General features: G+C 41.5%; 1 protein-coding gene across 1 annotated transcript; it reads left to right on the forward strand.

The window, feature by feature from the left end:
- Positions 1–26,360, forward strand: LOC108702883 (protein mono-ADP-ribosyltransferase PARP14). Its single transcript, XM_018238647.2, has 17 exons — positions 1–730; positions 1,875–1,996; positions 2,841–2,874; positions 4,424–4,666; positions 5,062–5,298; positions 7,613–9,891; positions 10,192–10,428; positions 10,815–11,036; positions 11,397–11,484; positions 15,375–15,530; positions 17,255–17,317; positions 18,052–18,228; positions 18,575–18,781; positions 19,652–20,257; positions 22,954–23,093; positions 25,560–25,734; positions 26,013–26,360. Exons 1-17 carry the CDS (start codon positions 538–540, stop codon positions 26,300–26,302), a joined length of 5,469 nt encoding a protein of 1,822 aa, XP_018094136.1. The 5' UTR covers positions 1–537; the 3' UTR covers positions 26,303–26,360.
- Positions 26,361–26,874: the final 514 nt, after the last annotated feature.

The raw sequence follows: 26,874 nt of genomic DNA on the forward strand, positions 1-26,874 counted from the left end.
CAATGAAGCGAGAAACGTTTTTTCTTTTTCTGGCTGTTCAGGGCAGAGAAAATATGGACTTTCATTGTGCTGGGGCCTGGGGCTGAGGAAGGGCTAATAGTGCAGCTGTTTCATATGAGCAAGTGGGAACTTCCCGGAACATAAAGGGAGAGGCCGACGAAGAGAAGGGAAAACAGAAACGAAAGTGAAAGCCATGTGATTGTATAAATACCAGAGATCGCTCAGCACCGCCCGGACTTGCTATTAATTACTGCAGCTCAACCGACTGCTCTCACCGATACTGCCGCCCACCTCTGTCCTCTCACCGGTCACTCTCTGTACTGTACCCCACAACCGGCACCAGACACACGGACCCGTATCCGGAACTGCCGCTCTCACCCCACAGTCAGCAACACTGCCTTTTGCCTTTCACCTGCCACCTCTCAACCCACACATTGGGTGTCAATGCCTTATCATTAGTATTAAATATTATGTACCGAGCCTGAGCCCAACTCACCCTGGGCCCCTGGAACCTCTCTAGCGCACTCTTTATTTAACATGGACACTGACTGCTCCTACCAGTTCCCTGTGGCCCTTCAGTGGGATCTGGGGCCAGAGAAGCTGAAAGAGCTGAAGAACAAGCTGCTTGTGTATTTCCAGAGCAAGAGCAAGTCTAATGGAGGGGAATGTGCCATCAAGGACCCCGACTGCACCCAGGGATTTGTCCTCATCCACTTCAGTAAAGAAACAGGTAGGATTGGGGGGTACAGGGATTTGTCCTCATCCACTTCAACCAAGAAACAGGTAGAATAGGGGGTACAAGGATTTGTCCTCATCCACTTTAGCCAAGAAACAGGAAGGATTGGGGGGTACAGGGATTTGTCCATGTCTACTTCAGTAAAGAAACAGATATGATTGGGGTACAGGGATATGTCCTCATCCACTTCAACCAAGAAACAGGTAGAATTAGGGGTACAGGGATTTGTCCTCGTCTACTTCAGCCAAGAAACAGGTTAGATTGGGGGTACAGGGCTATGTCCTTGTCTACTTCAGTAAAGAAACAGGTAGGATTGGGGGGTACAGGGATATTTCCTCATCCACTTCAGCCAAGAAACAGGTAGGATTGGGGTACAGGGATATGTCCTCATCCACTTCAGCCAAGAAACAGGTAGGATTGGGGTACAGGGATATGTCCTCATCCACTTCAGACAAGAAACAGGTAGAATTGGGGAGTACAGGGATATGTCCTCATCCACTTCAGCCAAGAAATAAGTAGGATTGGGGGTACAGTGATATGACCTAATCTAATTCAGCCAAGAAACGGGTAGGATTGGGGGGTACAAGCAGGGGCGATCCTGGCCCCTCCGATACCTGAGGCAGCAGCAGTTGCTGCTGCCCCCCCCTCCCCGGAAATTTGCTCTTAAAGTACAAGGAGCAGCATTTTTGCCACCCCTGGTACCTAGTGGGGCGCTGCCGCCTGAGGTGACAGCCTCAACTTGCCTCATTGGCGAAGCACCCCTGGGTACAGGGATTTGTCCTCACCCACTTCAGCCAAGAAACAGGTAGAAATGGGGGAACAGGGATATGCCCTCACCCACTTCAGCCAAGAAACAGGTAGGATTGGGAGTACAGTGATATCCCCTCTCAGACAAACACACATATTGTCGCTCACACACACAATACAGAGACATAACCACAGCACAGACTACAGCTGTACTGAGACACAGCAGGAGGGTAGAGGGCAGGGGTGAGGCCCAGGGAGGGGGTTAGACATGATCCAGGGCAACAAAATAACCAGCCCCATAGACTTCAGTGTGTTTATAGCCATCTGACTATCTGGCCTACAGAGACAGGAGTGAACCTAACTGTAACTTTTCCATGCTCCATATTCACAGTGAGGGATGCTGTTCTTAAAAAAGAGAGCCACAATGTTAATTTATCAGGAGGCAAGAGGTTAAAGTTGGTTGTCTCATTGCCCAAAGTGAAAGTACCTACCAGTAACCAGAAACCTCCAGCAGTAAGTATTGCATGAAATATAATTTATTACACTGGAACATACTCATTTTGTGATACTGGTGTGAAAGGACAGACTTGTGACTTAGTAATACTATGGTGTGAGGGGACAGACTAACTTGGTAATACTTGACATAAAATATTGCTATACTCTTTTGACAGTATTGAATAACAGAGCTGTGCCATTGGACTGACCAGATGACTGAGTGAAGAAAGATGTGGATGGTCAGATCATAAAAATGTACAAGTTAATTGATCAGATACTTATGTCAACATTGTGTCAGGGCTGATTATGTACCAGCGTGCAGATGTGCAGATTTCCAGTTAGGTCTCAGCTGGTAGGCCGGGATCTAATATCAGGCACCCCTAGGCCCCTATCACTTGCTCGTCTTGACCGCCTGATCCCCTTCTCGTGCATGCTACTGAGCCCCAGCGATTGCCATTTGGGAGATTTTAAACCCAAATCAAATCTCCTGCACGTCCCTACTGTTTGGACCCAATTTAGACATGGTAGGGCTGCATGGCACCTAAAAAATATGCCAGTGCCTTTGTAACCTTTCCACAAATCCAGGCCTATGAGCTGGTCACTCAGTGACTTTAGAGTCCATAGGGGTTCAGGTCTGGTCACATTTCCTTCCCTGTGATTGTTTTAAGGCAAACTTTCTGAGATGTGTTTGGTTCTAAGCTGAACTGTAACTGCTCTGGGTCTCCCTGTCTGTAACACTGTAACTGTCCATGTCTCCCTGCTGTGACACTGTAATTGCCTCACGTCTCACTACCTGTAACACTACTGTTGCCTTTACTGTAATAATGTTTCCTTTGCCTTATGGTATTATTTCTGTTTGTAGGAATGTGCTGAACCCTGTGATCACCAAGTGCCAGGTAATTATATACACTTGCCCTCTGTAATTCTTCCCAGTGAGCCAAAGCCCCATTTGCCCCCTCCTTCTGGTGCGATGGTACCAGGTGTTGCGTGCCTCTCCCTTTCTCCCGTTGGAGTGGGGTATATTGGCTTGGAGCAGCCATGGGAGCTTTGGGATTGTCATTGAACTAATCCATGGCAAATAGGCCCCAACTCCTATGCTATCCCTGAGAAACAATGTGCCCTCTAGGCAGGGCCATGGACAAGACTGAACTCACATGATACCAGCACACACGAAACTTGCATTCATGTATGTGCACGCAGTCAGTTGCATTTAAAACCACTTTCATTATTTGCACTTGCATCAAAATTTGCTTCATGCAACTCCGCATAGTTGCACTTGGCGCTGCTCAGTCCTTCAGCTCTCCATTCCAGATTGACTATTTGAACCCTGGAGCTATAGCCACCTCTGGACCAGGTAGGAGCTCCAGGATTCCGTCTGCCCCCCAGCGTCAACCACCTCCGTTCAGTTGCATCGAAAGAATTGGGTGCCCAAGTCACTCGCATGCTGAACACCAGAAAAAATGTAATGCAGACGGCAAAAATATTTGGTGCTATTGCACCCCATTTGGACAAGACACACATGCAGTTGTGTTCATTTTCTAATCCAATTCCAGTAAGTGCAGCACAGTTGCATCCAGAACATTGCCCCTTTGCAACCACAATGACACATGGATTCTGGGAAACACATTGCATTATGGGGCAACAACAAAACTCCTAGGCCCTCCTGCGAGCAAGTTCTGTTTTCTCTGTAGTTACTCCCGTACATCTAACCCACCTCCCCTTCAAATTCACTACTTTATATTGTAAATAGTGTAGATGAGTAACTGATACTCTTAACCCACACTGAATGCAATGATGGATATATAACTACAGGGTCCTCTTTACTGTGCCCAGGTCTGTCCAACTGGAGGCTTTTATGCTGCAAATGGCCCTCGGTGCATTTGTTTGTTCTTCAAGGAACCGCATGACTTATTCAATAAAATGTGAGAATCTGACCCAGTGTGTGGAAACACCTAGGCAGCTCCAATATATCAGCTGCCACCTTAAATCCACCTTGGGCACAAGTGCATTTGAAGTTTACATGTTATCTGATCTCACCAATCAGATCAGTCAAAGTGCTGTGCCATGTAATTATTAGCTTGAAGGGTAATTGATCCCTAAACTTTCCCTACAGGTCAGTTATCTGTGTTCGACTCACATCAGCTTAGATTTAGCCATATTGCTGATTTGTCATAGAAATGACAAAATTTCATGATGAAACTGGTGCACCTAGCCAGGGCTATAGGGCTATTATTATGAGTCTTTAACATGCAACACATTATATTAGTTTAAGTAAATTCCAAACCCACCCTATCTACCTCTGCCAGTCCCACTAATCCACGGTAATAGATCCACACTGACCCACAGTGTTAGAGATGGTAATGGGACAATGGGTACTGTAAGTGGTTAAAAAGGGGATGTTGGTCAGTCCTGTGTTTTACCGTCATCATGTTTATTCTTCCCCAGTGGGACCCCCTTCTCTGGATGTGAATCCTGTGGCTGCATCAACTGCAGGACTTTCTTCTATGAATGTAGACTCTGAGACACCACCCTCTGTGGCTCTGATTGAAAACATTTCAGACACCTGTACAATGGAAATGTTGATCCTCCTGGTGGAGAATATCAGTGGGAAATATGTCAGCACCGACTTTACCTTGGAGATGATCCCTGAGATTAAATCTGGAGTAGTCACTTTCAGCTGTAACGTTGGTGAGTGGTGGTAATCTGATGTAGGTTTTGTTGGCCAATAGGGACAATGGGTTAATCTTATGTAGGTATTATTCAGGAATAGGGAATGAGGGTTCATAAGTAAACTTATAAGCATTTTCTTTTGACTTTAATAGCATTAGTACAATTAGTGCATGGGTTGTTTTTATGTCTTTATCTATCTTTTAAATGGTTTTGCTATGGTTTTGCCTTGATATTTTTTATAATATAAAACTATCTCATACTGAGAGCAAGACACGGTATAATGCTGTGACCAACAATGTTATTGGGGTTGAGCCCTTAATCTGATTTTTTTTTGGGGGTGAAGTGAATAAAGAAGCCAGAGGAGCTGCTCAGATCTCTTGCACTGAACCAATTTACTGTATTTAATTTCCCAGATTTTCCAAATTTCATCAGAGCCTTCCATGAGAACCGTCGGGTGAAACAGATGAAAATGAGGGCAAAGCCACTGGAAGAGACTAGAAGTATCCGGGCTGAGAATTTGCCCCCTAACACATCTGATGATCACCTTATTATTTACTTTGAGTGCCCACGGTTTGGAGGGGGGGCAGTAAATGAAGTGGAACTAATACCAGAAGAGGATGCTGCCATAATAACATTTGCTGATAAGCAAGGTAAAGATGTGTATAAATACAATAAAGCCATTGTCACTGTGTGTATGTGTTTGTGGTTGGGGGGACCACATTAAAACATCAACAGGCCCAGCCTGTGCAGCATTATTTTTTCAAGATGTTCCTAATGCTATTCCTGAGCTACTAGGTAAATATATGGTATAATGAGCCACCAGATTATAAAATAGGAAATATTGTGTCCCTAAACGATATAATAAAGGATAGTAATGCACTCCATATAGTACAGAATGGTGTGAAACCTTATGGCCAGATGCGCACACACAGCAGGACATACAGACACAAGCATTTTGCAAGTGAAGTGAATGGTGCATCAGTTAGATATTTTATAGTTTATACTATGTGATATTGTTTCTACTGAGCATATTTGGTAGTTTCATCCCTATTCAGTTCTGCTTCAGCTCTTCCAGTATCTCTTTCTCCCATTATGTATTGCATGTAGGTTTTGCATGGAACTTTGTATGTCATACAGCCACCGAACTGAGATCAGTGTCAGACTGGGCATCTTAGAGCCCAACAGACACCTGACATCAAGGCCCACTCTCACAAGATTAATAGGTATTGTCCTTGACTAGAGCCATTAGGCCAGGGCTCACCAGGAGATCTTTTGGTACCTTGGGAGGCCACTCCTACCCTGACTGATATTAGCAGAACAGGGGGCATTTTTCACACTTCTTGGGACAGTGTCTACTCCCAAAGTGGAACTGCCTTTTTTTCTGCCAGCTTGAATTTATTAAAGGCATTTAATTTATTACCCTTTTTACCCAAAAACCCATGAATTCCTAAACCATCAGTTTTTTGAAAACATATGAAAACTATTCCCTGTGATTTCCCCATTGCTAAATCAGTGCTGTAAAGTCTATCTACAATATGCCCAGGCTCCCTTGAACCTGGCCAGGTTCTACTTGACTTTAGTTTTGCGCTATTCAATAATAATAAAAAAATAAATCAATAGGAGCCGCACTTACATAACTGCAAACCAGTGCTATATGGCCAAAGCGTCCACTGGGTGAGCTCCAAGGTGAGGCATGACAAGGATAAGTCCAGCAGATTCATGAGTGGATGTATAAACCCACATGTGTTTTATAATAATATATGCCCACAGGGGTCCTAATATCCATAATCTGAGCCATACATAAAGAAACTGCACTTTACAACTATTCCACCATGGGGGCAGGTATCATTACTCTTGCCACTATTCCAACATGAAAGATTCCAGTTCCCTCTCGGCTTCTATGGATATCCAATATCCAAATTTCGTATCCAGTTTTCATAGTAACTGGAGATTTATTGAAATTAGTTGCATACACGTTTAACATTATAAATTAATAATAATTCACAATAGACCAGTTTTAGTTGAAATGTTTTACGTTTGTTATCAAGCAGAATTTGTTGGAGTTTAGTTATGTCCTTGTCTTCCCGGATGGTAAGGTCTAAAATGTGATAAAAGACATATTTGTCCACAGTTGCATTGATGGTGTCCATTGGTTATATACTTGCCAATGTGCTGCCAGCATCTGTAGCTATGGTAAGGATGGTTGTTGGCAAATCTATATCTGTTTGAGTGCCACTAAGTGACCGTTCGTTTGTGTAGTTTTTCAGCTGAGCCCATTATTTTTGTTTCCAAGTTTAGAGCCATGTTGTCCAGGTCAGATGCCACAACAAGTCTAAATTTGCAAACTGAGTTGACCAATAATAATTCTTGAAGTTGATCCATGGAATGTGTAGAGTTTGCCTGTCTGGGGCATGTTATTGGCCCAAAATAGGGGTGGACACATTTTTTTATATTGGTATAGGAACTGGACTTTAACATCCTCCTTGATTTCATTGCCATCTTCTTCAAGATTTGACCCCTAATTTAAGACACATAACAGATTTGCATAGTAACCCATAGAAACCAATCAGTTGTCAACATGTTCAGCCAACTGCAGGAAAATAATGAAAAATGTTTTGGTTGCCACAGGTTATTGCACAAGGGCACATTTTCGCACTGTTTGTAAACGAGCCTCTTAAATATAGTGTTTAGGTAATATTGTTTTTTTCTCTATAATATTGCTTTTTTCTCTATAATTTGATATGAATTCTTTTCTGTCTTTTGGAGTTTAAATCATTCACTATTCAAATTTTAAAAAACAAAATTTATTGATCTCACTGTGCTCCTGAAGGCTCTGCTGTTTCACACACGCTGTGCAATAAAAAAGTGAAACCTGATCATGTTTTTTTTAAATGTCTTTGTACTAACTGATTACTGAATTGTATGCCTTAATTTTTACGTATCTGTTTTTATAACTATTTCTAGTTACCAGAAAGGTGTTGGAGAAACAGCATGTATTTGGGAAGAAGCCAATATTGGTATATCCATACTATGAGTCCCTGGGTGTAACACTATATGGGGAGAATGGACCTTGTATAACATTACCCAAACCCCTGGAGTTTCCAGTCAGTCCATATATACTGGAATTCATCCTGGGACATCCACAGATAAAAGACAATGTAGAGAAAGAAATGGCAGATAATTGTGAGCTCACATGGCCAGATCCAAAGTGCTCCAATCCCACCATTAAAATCTCCATTCCCAGCTCCATATCGTCTCATCTCAGGACTATGGTAAAGATTGTACGAACATGGAGCGATCAGGCCTCTACAGAATTTTCACTTATTATTTCCAAGTTCAAAGCTGCAGAGTACAATGTGAATCCATCAGTTTGGGAAGCAATCAAAGAAGAAGTCAGCAGCTCCAAATATGAGGGAGTCTTGGTCAAACCAGACCTTGCCAAACAGAAAGTCTTCCTTGCTGGACTCTCCAAGGATATTACTAAATTAGAACAAACTTTCAGGGACCTGGTAGAAAATACATCTAGACGGATTGATAGAATAAACCAAAGTATGGAAGTGTGTGAGCCACTGGCACCTGCTCTTTATGAAATAATGTTTAATAGTGGCCATATAAACAACATCCAGTCACAATCACCAGATCTCAGAATGAAGTATGATGTCTCAAATAGAAACCTCAATCTCTATGGTGTCAAAGAAGAAATTCTCTCTGCCCAATGTGAAATACTTCAGATAACACGACAACTGAAATTTAAATCCATCCCACTGGATCCCCATATCATCAATTTCTTGGGGCTTACTGACAATGATGAGTTGTCCTGTCTCCTTCTTACACGGTACAGTATTAATGCAATGTTCAATACTGAGGATACATCAGTCAAACTGACAGGATTCTCCATGAAGGATCTGTCAGAGGCAGAAGAACAGATGAGACGAGAATTAGCCTGTAAGCAATTTACTGTTGAAGACAAGATGATTATCAAGGGCCCTGAGTGGAAGAGTCTTCATACTCATTTGTGTAAATTATTTAACTCAGAAAAATGCACGATTATGATTGAGGCGTTACCCCGAGGAGCAGAGAACCAGGTGGTTATTGCTGGTCTGGCTTCCAGTGTAGGGAATGCAGCTGAACAGGTCAATGACTTTCTGGAGAGGAACACTCCTATACAGAAGGAGATTCAGGTTAAATCTGTGGCTGTTATACAGTTTATTAGAGAAGAAAAGCAGGATACTTTGAATGAAATAAAAAAGAAAAATGTAAGTGTTACTTTGAAGAGGAAATCTATTGCCCTGAGGGGGTGCAGACTGTATGTTCATGAAGCCGTCAGTCTTATAGAAAGGGTTCTTCCCTCACTACATACTGAAGTTCTCAGAGTAAATAAGCCTGGAGCCAAAAAGTTTTTTATAGAGAAGGAAGAGATTTTCATTACTACAGCAAGGAGTAAATACAAGTGTATAATATATCTACAAAAAGAAGGAGAAGAAGATTTTACAGACATTGACATGAATGTAAATGAAGTGCCAAAGTGGCAAATAGCGTTGCCATGTGGAATAACCATTGCAGTCTACAAGGATGACCTGACCCGTCACCAGGTTGATGTTATAGTTAATGCAGCCAATGAGGATCTGAAGCACATTGGGGGACTGGCTTTGGCTTTACTGAGAGCTGCAGGTCCTAAACTTCAAACGGATTGTGACCAAATAGTTAAAAGAAGTGGGAAATTATTAGCAGGCGAAGCAAAAATTAGTGATGGTGGCAATTTGCCATGCAAGCAGGTTATACATGCTGTTGGCCCCAGATGGGATCCGAGCTCACAAGTAAAATGCGAGCGGCAGCTTCGTAAAGCAATAACCAATAGCTTAGAACTGGCTACAGAAAATGGACACACTTCTATTGCCATCCCGGCAGTCAGTTCAGGAATTTTTGGATTCCCCATGGAGCGCTGCATTAAGAACATTACTGAAACCATCAATCAGTTTTCAGAAGACTATCAAGGAACATCTTCCATTAAAAGGATTCACATTGTGGACATGGACGATAGAATAATTTCAACATTCATTAAATTGTTGAAAGTTGAATTTGAAGATAAAAATGTACACGTGTCCCCTAAAAGTAATGTTAAGGAGGAGGAGAAATGGAGGCCAAACTCCAAACCAGAGGGAATAAGAGAGCCACCCTGCCAGATGATATATGTCAATGGGGTAGCCATTAAATTAATCAAGGGAAACCTGCAAGATGCTACAGTAAGTCTTAACAATATAATATTTATATCTCGTATATAATATTTGTATGTGTCGCTGATGGTTTGCCAGTGGCATATGTGTAGCAGTGGTTTTTATAGACAAGGCAACCAACTAGATTAGGTCTGGGTTAGCAGGAAGTGTGAGAGATACTTTTGTACTGTTTATAGAGACATATATAATATATGCTTTGGAATCATTTATATCAGCACATTAAATCTTTGGATACTTCTAAACCAAGTAGGCATCATGTTCATTTGTCTGTTATATGGTAAATTAGCCTATTTTATTGTGTATATCCAGACAGATGTTATTGTGAACAGTATTGGGAAGGACCTTGATCTTGATAGTGGAGGTGCCTCCAAAGCTATATTATGCAAGGCTGGGAAGAAACTCCAGTACCTTCTAAATGAAGAGTGCAAAGGAAAGCAAGTGCAAGAAGGTTCTGTATTTGCAACGAATGGATGTGACTTGTCCTGCCAGATGGTCCTTCATGTCATCACGCCACGCTGGAACCAAGGAAACAGTTCCGGAGAGAAGGTAACACTAATGTTTTTATGATATTAGCTGATACATAAAGTTACTTAAGGCCTAGAGTTTGTTGGAACATAGTAACATATTAAGTTAGGTTGAAAAAAGATATATGTCCATCAAGTTCAACCAAGTCTTTATAAAATCTGCCTAACTGTCTAGGGGTGAAAATTCCTTTGTGACTTTCTAGGGTGGCAGTTGGACCTGGATCAACTTTGAGCTATCTTTCATAACCCTGTACATAATAGGTAGTTTTATCGGTATGGGATTGGGAACATTCCCACTTTCAATAGGTTAAACTTCTACTTCCTGTACTTGGGGTTAATACAAAAGATTTGAGGTGTGAATTTCTTGTCAGTCACATGTTTGTTGATCTAACATGGCTTTATTTTCAGATGTTAAGGGAGATCATTCATATTTGCCTCAGTAGCACAGAGAAGAAACAAATGACTTCCATAACATTCCCAGCCATTGGAACAGGAGCTTTAAGTTTTCCCAAGAATCTGGTCGCTGCTTTAATGTTTGAAGAAGTAGAGAAATTCACTGGCAGCAAAAACGTTCAGTATCTCCAAGAAGTCAACTTTGTGCTGCATCCAAGCGATATGGACACTAATATGGTAACAGAGCTGATGCATTCAGGCTATGAGGTCCTTACTGCAGAGTAGTAAATTAAGTACATAAGTTTATACTTTTCTAACAAATGTTTAAATGGACTTTGAATTCCCAAGCAGTCTTAAGGGGTCCAAACCCACAGACCTTATGTTGTTAATATAAGAAGAACTCCATAGACCTAAGCACAAGGGTGCTAGAGAACACAATAATATCAATGGAGACACTCCATGTAATGATTTCTATAGAATAAATCTGCATTCTCCTTCTCTGCATTTTTTTTGAGCAACATAGAATTAGACCCATTGCCCCAGTGTATATTCTTCTATTGTCCCCAATGTAATAATTGGATATGGGATTTTCTACAGGCATTTTTTGGTGTACTGAAAACAAGAATGGGTACAAATGGACCTCAAGTCAATCCACCAACCAAGCCAGTTGCTTCAAAAAGTTCAGGTAAAGAAATGCTAATTATAAATGTTATTATTTGTGTCCCCTACTAAAGTCACAGGTTACTACCTTGTAACCAATCAGTGTAAAGCCAAGAGAGCTGCAAAGCAGGAAGATGAGTTCTGGCTATTATATTAAACATCCAGTTACTTGTAGATTATACATTTTTGGCTTAGTATATTGAAAACATTTTACTATTTTGCACAGCCCATCTGTTTATGTAGTTTTTATACTGAACAATTCCTTTACAGTCTATTCATAAAGACTTTACCAACTATTTTTTGTTCACAGCCACCCATTGCCTACAAAGGCAGTAGGAGTCTAAGGCATCTGTTGCTGAAAACAGACCCTAGACACTGTTATCTAACTTGTGGCTCCCTGTAGCTAAGCCGGGCTGAAATGCCCCAGTTGTACCACTTGCAATCACCATATTTCCGGTTCTACATTAAAATATCCCCAGACTGGAAAAAACAAATCAGATTAGACATCAACTGATACCAAAGTACATTGAATTATTTATCAAATGTTCCTGTGGCCAAATAGTAAGACTATCACCACATTTACCTTGTTGCCAACCACAGATCTTCCATCAGATTGGCTCTAGTATCTGGTAAATCAGACGCACCTGTAGCTCCTGTAACATTCTTTAGCCAGTGTGTGGTTATTGGCCATGTGCCCCCTCTACTGAGGGGTGGTAATTGAGAGAGTGGAATAAGTGAATTTATATCCTACACTCCTTTTTATCTTCCTTAATTAGTTGTCAGAATGCCATAGGTTGTTACTTATATATTGACTTTTTCTGATTACAATGTATCTATTTGATTAATGTTTACATGGTTTGTTAGTCTTTATGATTCTATGGGGCAAATTCACTAAGATTCGTAGTTGCGCCAGGCGTAACTTCGCCGCACTTCGCCACACTTCGCCAGGCGTAGTCTCGCTAGCGCTCCGTAAATTCACTAAAATCCGAAGTTGCGCTCAGGGGTAGCGTAAGGTTGCGAAGTTGTGCTAGCGTTGATTCGCAAAGCGAAGTTACGCTAGCGATGGTTAATTTGCATACGGCGCCAAATTCAAATTTCAATGGAGGAATATGTAGCAGCACTACAAATGCCTGGGAAACCTTCAAAACATCTTTGCCCTACACATGTGCCCACTGTATAGTTAAGTTGCCATGAGTTAGGAAATGTAGGGGGGAAGGAGGGGAGCCCCAAAAAAAATTTCGATCTTTTTCAGCCTATCACCCATAATATAGAAAAAACTTAGGGACTTAGAAAAAATGTGAACTTTTTTTGAAGCAATCCCTATCTACTCTATTGCGCTTCGCCTGGTCTGAGGTGGCGAAGGAAGTCTAGCGTAAAAGGTAGCGTTCAGTACAATGCGCGCGTTAGTGAATTTGCGTAGTTACGTCCGTTGCGCAAATTCGCCAGGCGTAAGGGTGCGAAGTAACACTAGCGAATGTACGCCAGCGTTCGTTAGTGAATTTGCAAAGTAACAAAAATGACCAACGCTAGCGAATTGATGCTAGCGTTAGGCGCTTCGGCGCTTAGTGAATTTGCCCCTATATGTACTGCCCCGTGATAACTTGTTGCACCTTCTATGTTAAGTACATCTTGGGTATGAGGCTCCTAGGTACCTTTCCATTCTGCGAACCAGTCACCAGCAATATGATGTTTAATAAACATAATTACATTTGCTGTGCATTATTAACCTCTTCCCATGAGGAATAGTGATGGGGAGGCCAATAGGAATGCAGTGCTGGTTCAATGGCCACAACAGACTTTCTAGTGGTCTATGTCCACATGTGCAAACGCAACCTGTTTAGCTATAACTTGCCTGATAGTTATGTCCACAGGAGGGTTTAAAACATAGACAACTCTTTGGTTGATTTACAGGTTATATTGACCGGCATGGACCTGCGCAGGAACCTTTCCTTTGGTACTCAGCTTGGGTCTGGTTAATTACCCCAGTTCTTTCTCAATAAGGATATCAGAAATACACTAACATTTAGTGTATAACTCACATTTCTACCAAAGTGCATAGCTTTAGGCCCATAAATATTTGGACAGAGACAATTTATTTCTAATTTTGGTTCTGTACATTACCATAATGAATTTTAAATGAAACAACTCAGATGCAGTAGACCGCAGACTTTCCGTTTTAATTCAGTGGGTTGAACAATCCTGGTACATCCTGAGAAAGAAAGCACTGGTGAACTCAGCAATCCAAAAAGACCTGGATGTCCACGGAAGACAGACAACAGTGGTGCTTCCATGGTGAAGAGAAATCGCTTCACAACAGCCAAACAAGTGAACAACACTTTCCAGGAGGTAGGCGTATCGATATCCAAGTATGAAAGTAAATACAGAGGGTGCACTGCAAGGTGCAAGCCACTCATAAGCATCAAGAATAGAAAGGCTAGATTGGACTTTGCTAAAAAAAATCATCTAAAAAAGCCAGCACAGTTCTGCAAAAGCATTCTTTGAACAGATGAAATAAAGATCAACCTCTACCAGAATGATGGCAAGAAAAAAGTATGGAGAAGGCGTGGAACAGCTCATGATCCAAAGCATACCAAATCATCTATAAAACATGGCGGAGGCAGTGTGATGGCTTGGGCGTGCATGGCTGCCAGTGGCACTGGGACACTAGTGTTTATCCATGATGTGACACAGGTCAGAAGCAGCCAAATGAATTCTGAGGTGTTCAGGGACACTGTCTGCTCAAATCCCGCTAAATGCAGTCAAATTGATTGGGAGGTGTTTCATAATGACCCAAAACATACAGCCAAAGCAACCCAGGAGTTTATTAAAGCAAAGAAGTGTAATATTCTTGAATGGCTAAGTCAGTCACCTGATCTGAACCCAATTGAGCAGCATTTCACTTGTTGAAGACTAAACTTCGGACAGAAAGGCCCACAAACAAACAGCAACTGAAAGCCACTGCAGTAAAGACCTGGCAGAGCATTAAAAAGGAGAAAACCCAGAATCTGGTGATGTCCATGAGTTCAAGACTTCAGGCTGTCATTGCCAGCAAAGGGTTTTCAACAGAGTATTAGAAATTAACATTTTATTTTCAGTTTTTTAATTTGTCCAATTACTTTTGAGCCCCTGAAATGAAGTGATTGTGTTAAAAAAGGCTTTAGTTCCTCACATTTTTATGCAATCTTTTTCTTTCACTGAATTAAAACTGAAAGTCTGCAGTTCAACTGCTTCTGAGTTGTTTCATTTAAAATTCATTGTGGTAATGTACAGAACCAAAGTTGGAAAAAAAGTTGTCTCTGACCAAAGATTTATGGGCCTAACTGTATTTGAACATTGAACCTTATTTGCTAGTTTGCTGCCCAGTTTTCCAAATTAGTCACTCTTGTAGCAGCATCCTGAATACAACTTATACCTCTGCACAATTTAGTATTTAACAGATTAAACAGCAAAGGGCCAAGGACAGAGCCCTGCGTTACTCCACTAACAACACTGGTCCAATTAGAAAATGTTCCGTTTACCACCACTCTTTGTAGTATATATTTTAGCCAGTTCTCTATCCAGGTACAAATACTATGTTCCAGGCCAATATTCCTTAATTTAACCAGTAACCTTCTGTGTGGTACAGTATCAAATGCTTTAGCAAAGTCTAAGCACAACCCACCGATCATCTCATCTTGTAGAGGGCACTTGTAACCACATTATATCCACATTTCATGGTATTACCAACCCACCACTGTCTCTTCCAGACTGTTACTGTTTCCTCCAGTATGTTACCCATCAGCCTCTGTCTCTTCCAGTGTATCAATAGAATAACAGCTGGTTCTGTATGGAAGGTTACATTATTATTTAAGAGAACCATGCACTCACTGTTACCAGAATCAATAATGAATATAATTCTGTATAATTATTTCTCAGGTGCAGAGGTATTTGGGTTGGTTGCTACACCAACTCTCGGTATCCATGAGATGAAAATTGGATCGGTTACATATCAGGTGAAAACAGGAGATATCACCAAGGAGACCGCTGATGTGATTGTCAATTCATCCAATGGAGACTTTACTCTCAGAACAGGTACAGAACCCCATGTATTGTGTTGTATTGGCAGGAATATTACCCAGAGAGCAAAGTTACTGTGCTGGAAAGTAACACAATAGGATGTAACTTTGCTTTAGAAGTGAATTAAAGCAGTGGTGGGGGAATATATTTTTTCCTGCCTTTTATACAGTGCTGTACATGGATTATAAATCATTCCCATCAGTCCCTGCCCCAGTGATTTTACAATTTAAGGGCCCTATCATATTCCCACCAGTCCCTGCACCAATGGTGTTTTATTCCAAGGACCCTGTTACATTTCCATCAGCCCCTGCTCCAGTGAGCTTACAATCTAATGTTGCTATCACATTCCCATCAGTTGCTGCCCCAGTGATCCTACAATGTAAGAGGCCAATCACATTACCACACTGTACGGCCAATTCGATATTGTGTTATTTTTCTGGCACATAATTATTAATTGATTATTATATAGGAGTATTGGTTTGAATTGCCCTCTCTTAGCTGACATTTCTTATCTGTATATAAGCTTTTCATGCAAAGGATAACTGAAATCATAAGATTCTCTAATTTCTGCTATAAAGCAATAGGTGGTCCTAATCTGAGGCAGAGATGGAGAGGTCAGACTCTGTAATGCTGGGGTCCCTGACCTTTATTTTTTTTTTACCCATGAGCCATATTCAACTGTAAAAAAAGTTGGGGACTGGGGAGCAACTCAAGCATGAAGATGCCAAATGAGTGCTGTGATTGCCTATTTGGCCCTGTGTGGACTGACAGCCTACAGGAGATTCTGTTTGGCAGTACACCAATACAACCAAAACTTGCCTCCAATCCTGGAATTCAAAAATAAGCACTTGCTTTGAGGCCAATGGGAGCAACATTTAAGGGGCTGGTGAGCACATGTTGCTCATGAGCCACTGGTTGGGGATAACTGCTCTAATGTGTATAAAAGGTACATTACATTAATACTCACTAGCACTGTGTGTCAAAAATAGTGTGGAGCTGAGGGCTATCCCTGGGGTACTCATCCCTCTCACATATCATGCTGGAGCTATAAACTATAAGCCTCTCTTTCTTGTACCTCTTAAACGCTCACCCAGTGTAGTATCCAGGCCTATCATTCACTATACTCTGTATTATTCTCCACTTTCATAGGGGCTTATTTACAAGTGCAAGTACAAAGCACTACAAGGGGGACAAAACTAAGAGTACTCAGAGCTATTCCGAATGGCACTAGTACCCTTACACATCCCTCACAACCTGTTCAGCCACTGTCATAAACTGAGGGCAGTTGCTCTCATGAATGTAGGGTTAGACTGGGCCAGCAGGACAGCTGGTTGGTCCCACCAGCCCAGACCCTCTCCCTGCTCTTGCAGCCTCCAAGCTCACTCACCAGGCAGTTCGCGGCAAAATAAGGTACCAGTGCATGCACACGGGGGTGAGGCTATGCTGCAGGGGCCCCTTGACAGAGCAGCCCGGTGGGCCCAGTCCGACCCTGCATGTGTGTTAAAGAAAAATTGTAGCAATACAAAAAATGGTGCAGATACAGTTTATTAGACCATGCTTGGGTTTCCTTATATATGCAACTGATTTGTGGGAACCAGTGAACCCAACAGGGTTGTACTTGTACAGTAAATGCTCTCACTGAGACCAGTGTAACACCACCTTCTAGTGTCAGGGTGGTGTATTGCAACATAAGACCTTTGAGAATGGTGTGGGGAGTATAACCAGTATTTGTTCTTCAGGCGTATCCAAGGCAATTCTGGAGGCAGCTGGGCAGAGTGTGGCAGATGAATGTGCCAAGCTTGGTAAGTACCCAACTATAGTATTATAAATAAAGGCATGGTTTCAATGTGTTTTTCAGCTCAGTACATCACTGATGGTTTAGCTGGTGAGGAGCTATAAATCACTATAAGTAAAATAGGCTAAGTAGCCAAAGGAATAGGAAAGAAAGTACATGTTGTGCACCCTGATCAGACTGGGCATTCAGGAAAGACACAGTCCTTAGGGATGTTTTTCTTCCTGTAGATTTATGCTGATGCTTTTTGTGGTTCCTATAGGAGCCCAGAGCAGTGGCTGGGGGGGGGGGGTGCAAGCTTCGAGGTCATTTAGGATTTGGGCCTGTTTAATTACTATATAGTCCTGATAACCCTATTTCCCATTTGTAATTAAATGCCACTAAAGGAGATTGTGGAAGTACAGAAAAGAACAACTAAACTAATAAAGGGAATGTGAGATCTCATTTGTGAAAAAAAAATCTGTGCATGATGATATTAATTTACGTGAAAAGGAGGCGATTTGGGGGTTAATGCGGGTTTGTGCAGTCATGTGATTAATATGTTCATTTTATCCATAAATGAGAGTGCAATTTACCTGCAGGTGACAAAAAACCCATGTGCTGCCACTAAAAACCTGATTTGATTTATTTCAATGAAGAAGGATTGTTCAATGTACTGTTTCTTTTCTCTTCTACTGCACCAACTGTAAAACTTGCTACATTGTCATTTCTGTGTGTGCGTGACATTGTGTCTCTTTCTGGCAGGGTCCATGCCCCACAGAGGGTTTATCATTACAGATAAGGGGAATTTACTCTGTAAGAAGATCCTTCATGTTTATTGCCATAGCTCACCGAGTGAAATTAAATCTTGTGTATTGGCTGTGCTGCAGGAGTGCGAGAGAATCCGGGTCACATCTGTAGCATTTCCTGCCATTGGATCAGGTGGAGTTTCATGTTAATTATATTTGTTATTGGAATATTAATGAAAGCCATGAAAGTAGTAGTAGGTCACGGGTCCAAAGGTGTTATTATGTCACATTTGTGATACTATAAGCTTTCTACACAATATTTTGCCTTTCATAATGAGTTAATGAGATATTACACTGTAGGTTATATTTGTTTTTCTATACAAGGTTAATTAAGCCAGAAACTGGCTTGTATGAAGTTCCTTACCATAGTACCTACAGAGGATCATGCAACACCCTAGTTTATGACAGCACAGGGGTGTGAGGGGTTATAGAAAGAATGTTGTAGGAGCAATAATGGTTCATATTTTGCACTGTGACAGGTGGGGGCAGTGTGCGACCCATGGATGTAGCTGATGCCATGCAGGAGGCGGTGATAGCTTTTATCAGCTCTAAATCTCCCCAATGCCTACAGATGGTCAAAGTCGTTATTTTCCAGGAGAAAATGCTGCAGGATTTCTACAAGTGCATGAAAAACAAAGAGGGAACCATTGTGCCCAAACAAACCTCTATTTTGGGCAAGATATCATGTAAGTGTGGCATCTAACAACCCAACCCATCTAGTCTGCCTTTCTCCTATCTACCTAAAGAGATTGGGCTTATTCATTCCCAATCCGGCCTTATGTCTGTCCCATCTAGTCTGACCGTTTACCCTATCTACCTAAAGTGCTCAGCCTTATTTTCTCCCCAGTATGGCCTTATGTCTATCCCATCTAGTCTGTCTATTCCCCTATCTACCTAAAGAGCTCAGAATTATTCCCCACCCAGTATGTCCTTATGTCTGTCCCATTAAGTCTGTCTCTTGCCCAATCTACCTAAAGAGCTCAGACTTATTCCCCACCCAGTACGGCATTATGTCTGTCCCATCTAGTCTGCCCCTTCCCCTATCTACCTAAAGCGCTCAGCCTTATTTTCTCCACAGTATGGACTTATGTCTGTCCCATCTAGTCTGTCTCTTCCCCTATCAAACTAAAGAGCTCAGACTTATTCCCTACCCAGTACGGCCTAATGCCTGTTCTATCTAGTGTGTCCCTAACCCTATGTACTGAAGCTTATTTACTTTGAAATAAATGTGTTTTTGGGGATCGATTCATGAATATGTGTTATGAAAACTTCTCTTGAACACAATAGAGTAGGTAACAGTTTGTTTGGAAAATATATGGTAGGACACAGTTCAGCTCATAATAATCATTAGTAAGTGATTTACTAAAATAGGGGCATCACAGTTGCCAATTGCAACCAATCAGATCTTTAATTTTCTATTATTAGGGTGAACATGATTAATTATAGTTTTAAGTTTATTGGCAAACACATTAGCATTGTAAAATGAGCCCTATACAAGATAACCTTGAAGTCTTCTATGTTATTGCTATTTCATATTTTTTTTTTGCATTTTGCAGCCTTTTTTGGTTCTTTATTCTCAAATTCTGGGGAGACAGAAGAACCTTCAGTGATAGTGCTAAAGGAAAACATTGAACCGGCTATTTTTTTTCTTTGTGGAGAGGCAAGCGATCAGGTGAAGGCGGCTAAATTGTGGCTTGAGAAACTTATACAACAGGAGCAGAGTGAGAACATTATCACTAATGACTGGATCTTGGAATTTGATGAACAGGAACAACAGAAATTATGTGAACTTCAGAAAAGATCTCAAGTGTCAATAAGTTTTGAATCTCAGAGATCCACCATCATAGTGTCCGGTCTCACTAGAGATGTCTTTACTATATCCAAGGAAATTCAAGACATGATAAAAAAGATAAGTGATAAGAAAACACGAGAGCGGGAAGCAGATCTGTGCAGTAACCTGGTGGAATGGCGGTACCATAATGGCAATAGTTATGTTCCATTTGATAAAATGTCTAATCTGGATTTAGAAACAGCCAAGAGAGAGGGCCGACAAAGTCTCGGCATCACAGTTGGGAGGGTTCATTACACAGTTAACATGGAGCTAAACTCTGCATCAGATCCTCAAGGAAAGACGATGAAGATTGATCGAGCGCCTAAAAGTGGTCAGTAATTTGTTTTTTTCCTGTTAGGTTAACATCTAGGGCCCAGTGATCCCCAACCAGTAGCTCGTGAGCAACATGTTGCTCTCCAAACCATTGGATGTTGCTCTCAGTGGCCTCAAAGCAGGAGATTATTTTTGAATTCCTGGCTTAGAACTAAGTTTGGTTACATAAAAACCAGGTGCAGTGCCAAACAGAGCCATAATGTAGGTTTACAATCCACATAGGGACTACCAAATGGCCAATCACAGCAATTATTTGACACCCCAAGAACATTTTTCTTGCTAGTGTTGCTCCCTAACTCCTTTTACTTATGAATGTTGCTCACGGATTCAAAAGGTTGGGGATTCTTGATCTAGGCATTTACTATGTTGGGGGCAGCAACTAACATGCTCAGGATATGTTTGTTTCTATACCTGTGTGTTCAATTTAAGTTGCTAATGAAGGCAAAGTAGTGGTGTTGGTAAGACTCATGCATAAATATACACCATGATGATTATTCTGTGCTAATAGTGAGTTATACTGGAACCCTTACATTCAGTCTGGGCCTTAGCAGCAGATATAGAGGGGGTGTTTCTATCAATGTAATTCTGAACCTCACACACATATACACAACTATATACATCAGTTGTTGGATGCCTGTGGTTCCAAAAAAAGCAATACTTTTAATTTAGTGGTGAGAAATACAGAAACAAAACTCACAGTAATTGGATCATGTCTTAGCTCTTGGGGTAGTCAGTGTTTTGTGTCAAGTAACCATTACACCTATAGTCTAGAGTCCCTTCTCTAATTAAAATGTCTGGTGTACTGACCTTACTGGTGCTTTCTCAAACGTGCTATTGGACTATTGGGGTCTTTTTAGGCCTGCACTATCCCAGACTCTGCTTACACACCAATTATCCTTATTTAACAGGATCAAAGAAACAGTACTCCCCTACTTTTTATAATCTCAGAAACTGGCCTGAATCTGGTCAGTGTCAGACTGGAGTGTCCAGGACCCACCATGGCTACCTGAGGCTTCTTCAAAAATAATAGCTTGCTCCAAATAATAGCAGTGTGGAGTTCAATTAGTGAGGTCATTTATTCTGTGAAAAACCAAATGAACAGCCCTTATTTAAGGAAGGAAGGCAGCAAATGTTGTGCAGGCTGGTTATAGTGCATTGGGTAAAATGGGCCGTTCCAGGCATTGTTCAGAAGAAAATCATACTTTGATTAAAAAGTTGATTGGAGAGGGGAAAACATATAAAGAAGTGCTGAAAATGATAGGATCCTCAGCTAAAATGATCTCAGATGCTTTCAACTGGCAAACAAAACCTGAAAGATGTGAAAGAAAATGGAAAACTACCATCCGAATGGATAAAAAAATAGCCAAAATGGCAAAGACTGAGCCAATGATCAGTTCCAGGAAGATCAAAGAAGATCCTAAGTTACCCGTGAGTACTGTTACAATTAGAAGACGTCTATGTGAAGCCAAGCTATCGAAAAGAAGCCCCCGCAAAGTCCAATTGTTGAAAAGAAGACAAGTACTGAAGTTGCCAAAAACACATTGACTGGCCTAAAGAGAAATAGCGCAACATTTTGTGGACTGATGAAAACAAGATTGTTCTTTTTGGGTCTAGGGGCCGCAGGTTGTTTATCAGATGCCCCCAAACACTGAATTCAAGTCACAGTACAGTGTGAAGTGAAACATGGTGGCACAAGCATCATGATATGGAGATGTTTCTCATACTATGGTGTTGGGCCTATTTATCACATACCAGGGATCATGGATCAGTTTCAATACATCAAAATATCACAGTGCCTTATGCCGAAGAGGAAATGTCCTGTCCAAGTGGGTGTTTCAACAAGACAATGACCCAAACACACCAGTAAATGAGCAACATCTTGGTTCCAGACCAACAAGATTAACATTATGGAGTGGCTGGCCCAATCCCTGGACCTTAATCCAATAGAAAACTTGTGGGGTGACATCAAAAATGCTGTTTCTGAGGCAAAACCAAGAAATGTAGAAGAATTTTGGAATGTAACCGGTATCAGAAGTTGGTCGACTCCATGCAACACAGCAGTTCTAAAAAACACTGCTTATACAACTAAATAGTAGTTCAGTGAGTGAGTTATATGGAACAGCCTAATATTCCCTTTTCTTCTGTAAAACAAGAAATCTGTACATGCTGACCAAACAAGCAGATATTCACATCTATGGGCATCTTCAGGATGGCCCCATGTCCACTTATAGTCAGGCAGGTTGGTACTTCTGTATTGTAACTTTTGGGGCAGTCCATTACACTATCCTTTTAGCTCAATCAGTCTGTCCGATTGGAAATTTGTTAATTACCAGTGACCCTTCTCAGTGGATGGTTGCAGCATTGACATACAGTATGCAGTACTAAGAGAAGATACAGCTCCTCCCCATTTACACCCAGATTATTTGGGCCAAATTAGTATCCAAATCACAGAACAAGTTAAGTACTGAACATGATATCCCAATCTTCTTCTGAACGGTTTTAAAGGTACCACAGTGAATTCAAAAGCAGTGAGTAAAAATAATCCATAATTTCCTTTTATAACCTCTAAATTATCCAGGTCTTCTCCCCAGGCAATATAACAATCCTAGATGGGATGAGAATTGGGGTTGTGGGCCAATATGACGTTTCTGTTGATGGCAGGGCGTTGTTTCTCTAACAGCATCTTTGTTACAGGTGAGTCCATGGAATTACCACCCCACTGGGAAGATATGAAGAATGAGCATGTGAAAGTTGTTCCGTTAAATTCTGGGTCTCCCGAATACAATGATGTGCAAAGTCAGTTTGTGAAGTCCTGCGCAATGAAAATTATTAAGGTAACCGTGTATTTTTTCATCACTGATAAGATGATTGGTAGAACCCTGTAACCCACTACAGGTATGGGACCTGTTATCCAGAAAGCTCAGAATTACAGAATGGTTGTCTCCCATTGACTTCATTATAATGAAATAATCCAAATTTTAAAAAGATTATTTCCCTTTTCTCTGTAATAATAAAACAGTAGCTTGTACTTGATCCAAACGAAGATATAATTAATCCTTATTGGAGGCAAAAAAACAGCCTACTGGGTTTGTTTAATGCTTATATGAATTTCTAGTAGACTTAAGGTATGAAGATCCAAATTACAGAAAGATCCATTATCCGGAAACCCCCAGGTCCTAAGCATTCTGGATAATATGCAAATCACAGAGAGAGCTGAGAGAAAGCAAACGAAGAGGCAGAACTTGCTGCTAAGTGCTCTTTATTGCACACAACATGTTTCGGGCCCAGAGCCCTTTATCACACTTGATAAAGGGCTCTGGGCCCGAAACATGTTGTGTGCAATAAAGAGCACTTAGCAGCAAGTTCTGCCTCTTCGTTTGCTTTCTCTCAGCTCTCTCTGTGATTTGCATATATCCTACACCTGGAGCGGGGGTGCTTCGCTGAGATTGAGAGCATAGCTGCCAGTTCCCCAGTCATCCTGTTATATTGTTCATTCTGGATAATAAGTCCCGTACGTGTACTGCATTAGCGAAAAAGTAGATCCTCTATAGCCCACCATATCATAAGAGAATGACTTGAAGCCCCTTAATACTTAAGAGAATGACTGGACCAGGTCCGGACTGAGAATTAAAATAGGCCCTGGCATTTCAGGTACAAAGAGGCCCAATCAGCCCACACAGAGGCCCAAACAGCTCTCTTTCTATGGCACCTTATAGCAGCCCCTCTGGCATTTGCCAGAACCCACAGATTGCCAGTACTGGCCTGGACTGGACCCTTTACAGCACCATACCTCCCAACTGTCCCGTTTTTCACGGGACAGTACCAATTTTGACAGCTCAGCCCGCAGATTGTTACTAAAATGTCCTGACTTTCATTTGATCTCCTGCACTTAACAGCCAGTAAAAGATACAACGTTTCTAAAACTGAGGCTTTTGGCAGAGAGCTGAGAATAGAAGCTGCACTTAGATACATTTGTAACAATTTAAGATAAGCAAACAAACAATTGTAACTATTTAGGATAAGCAGGTCTCTTGGGGAAACTGTAACTTTCAGCTTAAAGGGCAACCTGCCAAATATTGTAAAAAGGATATGGTGTTTAGGGGGTGTGGCCATAAAATGAGCATGCTCTAAAAAATGTTTTGTAAATGTTTTTGTCCCTATTTCTGTTTTAAAAATGTTGGAAAGTGTGCAGCACAACCTCAACAAGAGTTTCCCAGAAACCAGTTGCTTTGTAGGACTCTCCCTGCTAATTAACAGGCCATGCTTCATTTGGTAGCTGTTGATCATCAGTCATCACTGTTCTACAAGGTGCTGATCCATGGCACTGTTCTCTTGCCAACTTATAGGGATCCTTGGATTTACCAATAGGAGTGGTAAAATTAAGTACTGCAAGTCATCTAGTGATCTGTCAGCCAAGTTTTGCTTAAAGCAACTATATCCAAAGAGTAACGTCACATGACTAATGGAAACTTTACATTCCAAATATATTTAGTTCCCTCAATAAGGGGATCAACACAATTGACCTTTAGAGTAGACACAAGCTAGGGCTAGGTAGAAACATAGACATCATAGATTTACCCCTGTGTGGAAGGGTTAGAGGTGGATGCACCAAATCCACTAATTGGGATTCGGCCAAATCCTTGAACCAAATCCTAATTTGCATATTCAAATTAGGGAAAAGAAAGTGGAAAAATCTTCTTTTGTGGCGAAAAGTCACGTGACTTCCCTACCCGCCGCTAATTTACATATGCAGATCCGGATTCGGTTCGGCCAGGCACAAGGATTCGGCTGAATCTGAATCCTGCTGAAAAATGCTGAATCCTGAACCTAATCCTGGAATCGGTGCATCCTTAGTAGAAACGGAGCAGTTACCTCAAAAAAGTTTAGAAGAGACAAGAAGCTGGTCCAATGATGAGCCACTTAAATAGGGTGCTGCTGTACATTCCATAATAAATAAATCTGCTGGAACTCCACCCTGCCTTTCACAAAAAAAAACATTTGTCCCCTAGACAAGTACTTTGTTGCCTACCCCTAATTCCTGCCCTGTTGAGGCCAGGTTGTTACATTGTATTCTTTGCTTCTTATCAGATCACGATAGACAAATGGAAAAAGCCAATAATAATACTCAAAACAAAATAGCTTTCCTTGGTGCTCACCTGTTATTTCTATTGTGCCACACTGACTGGCTAGCAGAATATATAATGACTTTATTGGAAGGGAGACCTGTGCAGACAGACAATCACATGCACACCAACCCACGTTCCTTTCTGTCAACTACTAACTGTCCACTGCTTCCACAGATTGAGAGGATACAAAACAAACACCTCTGGTTAAATTATCAAATCAAAAAGCAGAGTATAGATGCTAAGAACAACTCAACAAACAATGATATGCAACTGTTCCATGGCTCAGACCCCAACACAATACAGAACGTCAATCAAAATGGATTCAACCGAAGTTACGCAGGGAGGAATGGTAAGGGGCAACTGCTAGGGATTTGGCTCTGGGATTAAGATACAAGGGGTGTTATAGGAACATTATCCTATGAATGGAATGTGTAGGGTGTGTCGGTGCGAGCACCTTAGGTTCCATTCTGCCCAGGGCACTTTCTGTATGTTATACCCGTATGTGTGATGGGGTGGGGCTTGGATTCCATTCTGACCAATAAATAGTGAATATATACTATTAATCAGATCCTCCCAAAGAATATAATTTTCTGTTGATCATTTGTTTGTGTTTCTCTTCTGGTGCAGCTGCTTGTTATGGAAATGGGACATACTTTGCAGTGGACGCCCTTTACTCCGCACATGACACATACTCCAAGCCAGACCAATTGGGACAGAAACACATGTACCTGGCGCGGGTCCTCACGGGTATCTCTTGTGTTGGCCAACGGGGGATGGTCGCACCTCCTGCCAAGAATGCATCAAATCCAACAGATCTATACGACAGCGTGACAGATAACAAAAGCAATCCTGCAATGTTTGTCATATTCAATGATATTCAGGCCTATCCTGAGTATCTTATTACCTTTACAAAATGATTTGCTTGTTAATTAGAGCCCCCAGTCAAAAAAAATAACACCCTGTGGCCTCAACATCTTTGCCTGGCCTGATTGCCTGGTTTTTATTCAAAATTCTAAGGGTAACAGGTTCCTCATCAGGCTAAAACTATATTTGATTTTTAATGGATCCTTTAGCCTACTATAAAGCAGAGGAGTGATTATTAGAGAAGGGCTGCATTCTATTATGTTTGAATTATTTCCCTAACTGGTGCAAATTTTGCAAAACTTACCTGCTTCCAGGCCCTGTTTGCTTTCTGCTTATGATCTGAGCCAATCTCTACCTTCTAGAAAGACCATCTGCTATTAAAGCATACCTTCTCGGGATTGTCCCGATTTTGACAGCTCAATCTGCAGTCCTGGATTGTTACTGAAATGTCCAGACTTTCTCTTTTGTTTCCTGCCCTGAACAGTAGTGATGTGCGGGTCGAGTGAAACCTGACCCACACCCGGCCCTAACCCGCCCTTCACCAACCTGCCCGAGCCCGACTTTCTGCTTCCATTTTAAGGCCCCGCCCCATCGATGACATCACAAAAGGGGTGGGGCAGGAGGC

The sequence above is a fragment of the Xenopus laevis genome, chromosome 9_10S (genome assembly GCF_017654675.1).
Source record: "Xenopus laevis strain J_2021 chromosome 9_10S, Xenopus_laevis_v10.1, whole genome shotgun sequence".
Lineage (NCBI taxonomy): Eukaryota > Metazoa > Chordata > Amphibia > Anura > Pipidae > Xenopus > Xenopus laevis.

Bases quoted from the DNA above. Each gene is read 5' to 3' on its own strand.
- LOC108702883 (XM_018238647.2), top strand. From the start codon at position 538: ATGGACACTGACTGCTCCTACCAGTTCCCTGTGGCCCTTCAGTGGGAT. The intron at 11,485-15,374 runs GTAAAGAAATGC...ATTATTTCTCAG, and splicing joins AGTTGCTTCAAAAAGTTCAG to GTGCAGAGGTATTTGGGTTG. The intron at 17,318-18,051 runs GTAAGTACCCAA...TCTTTCTGGCAG, and splicing joins AGATGAATGTGCCAAGCTTG to GGTCCATGCCCCACAGAGGG.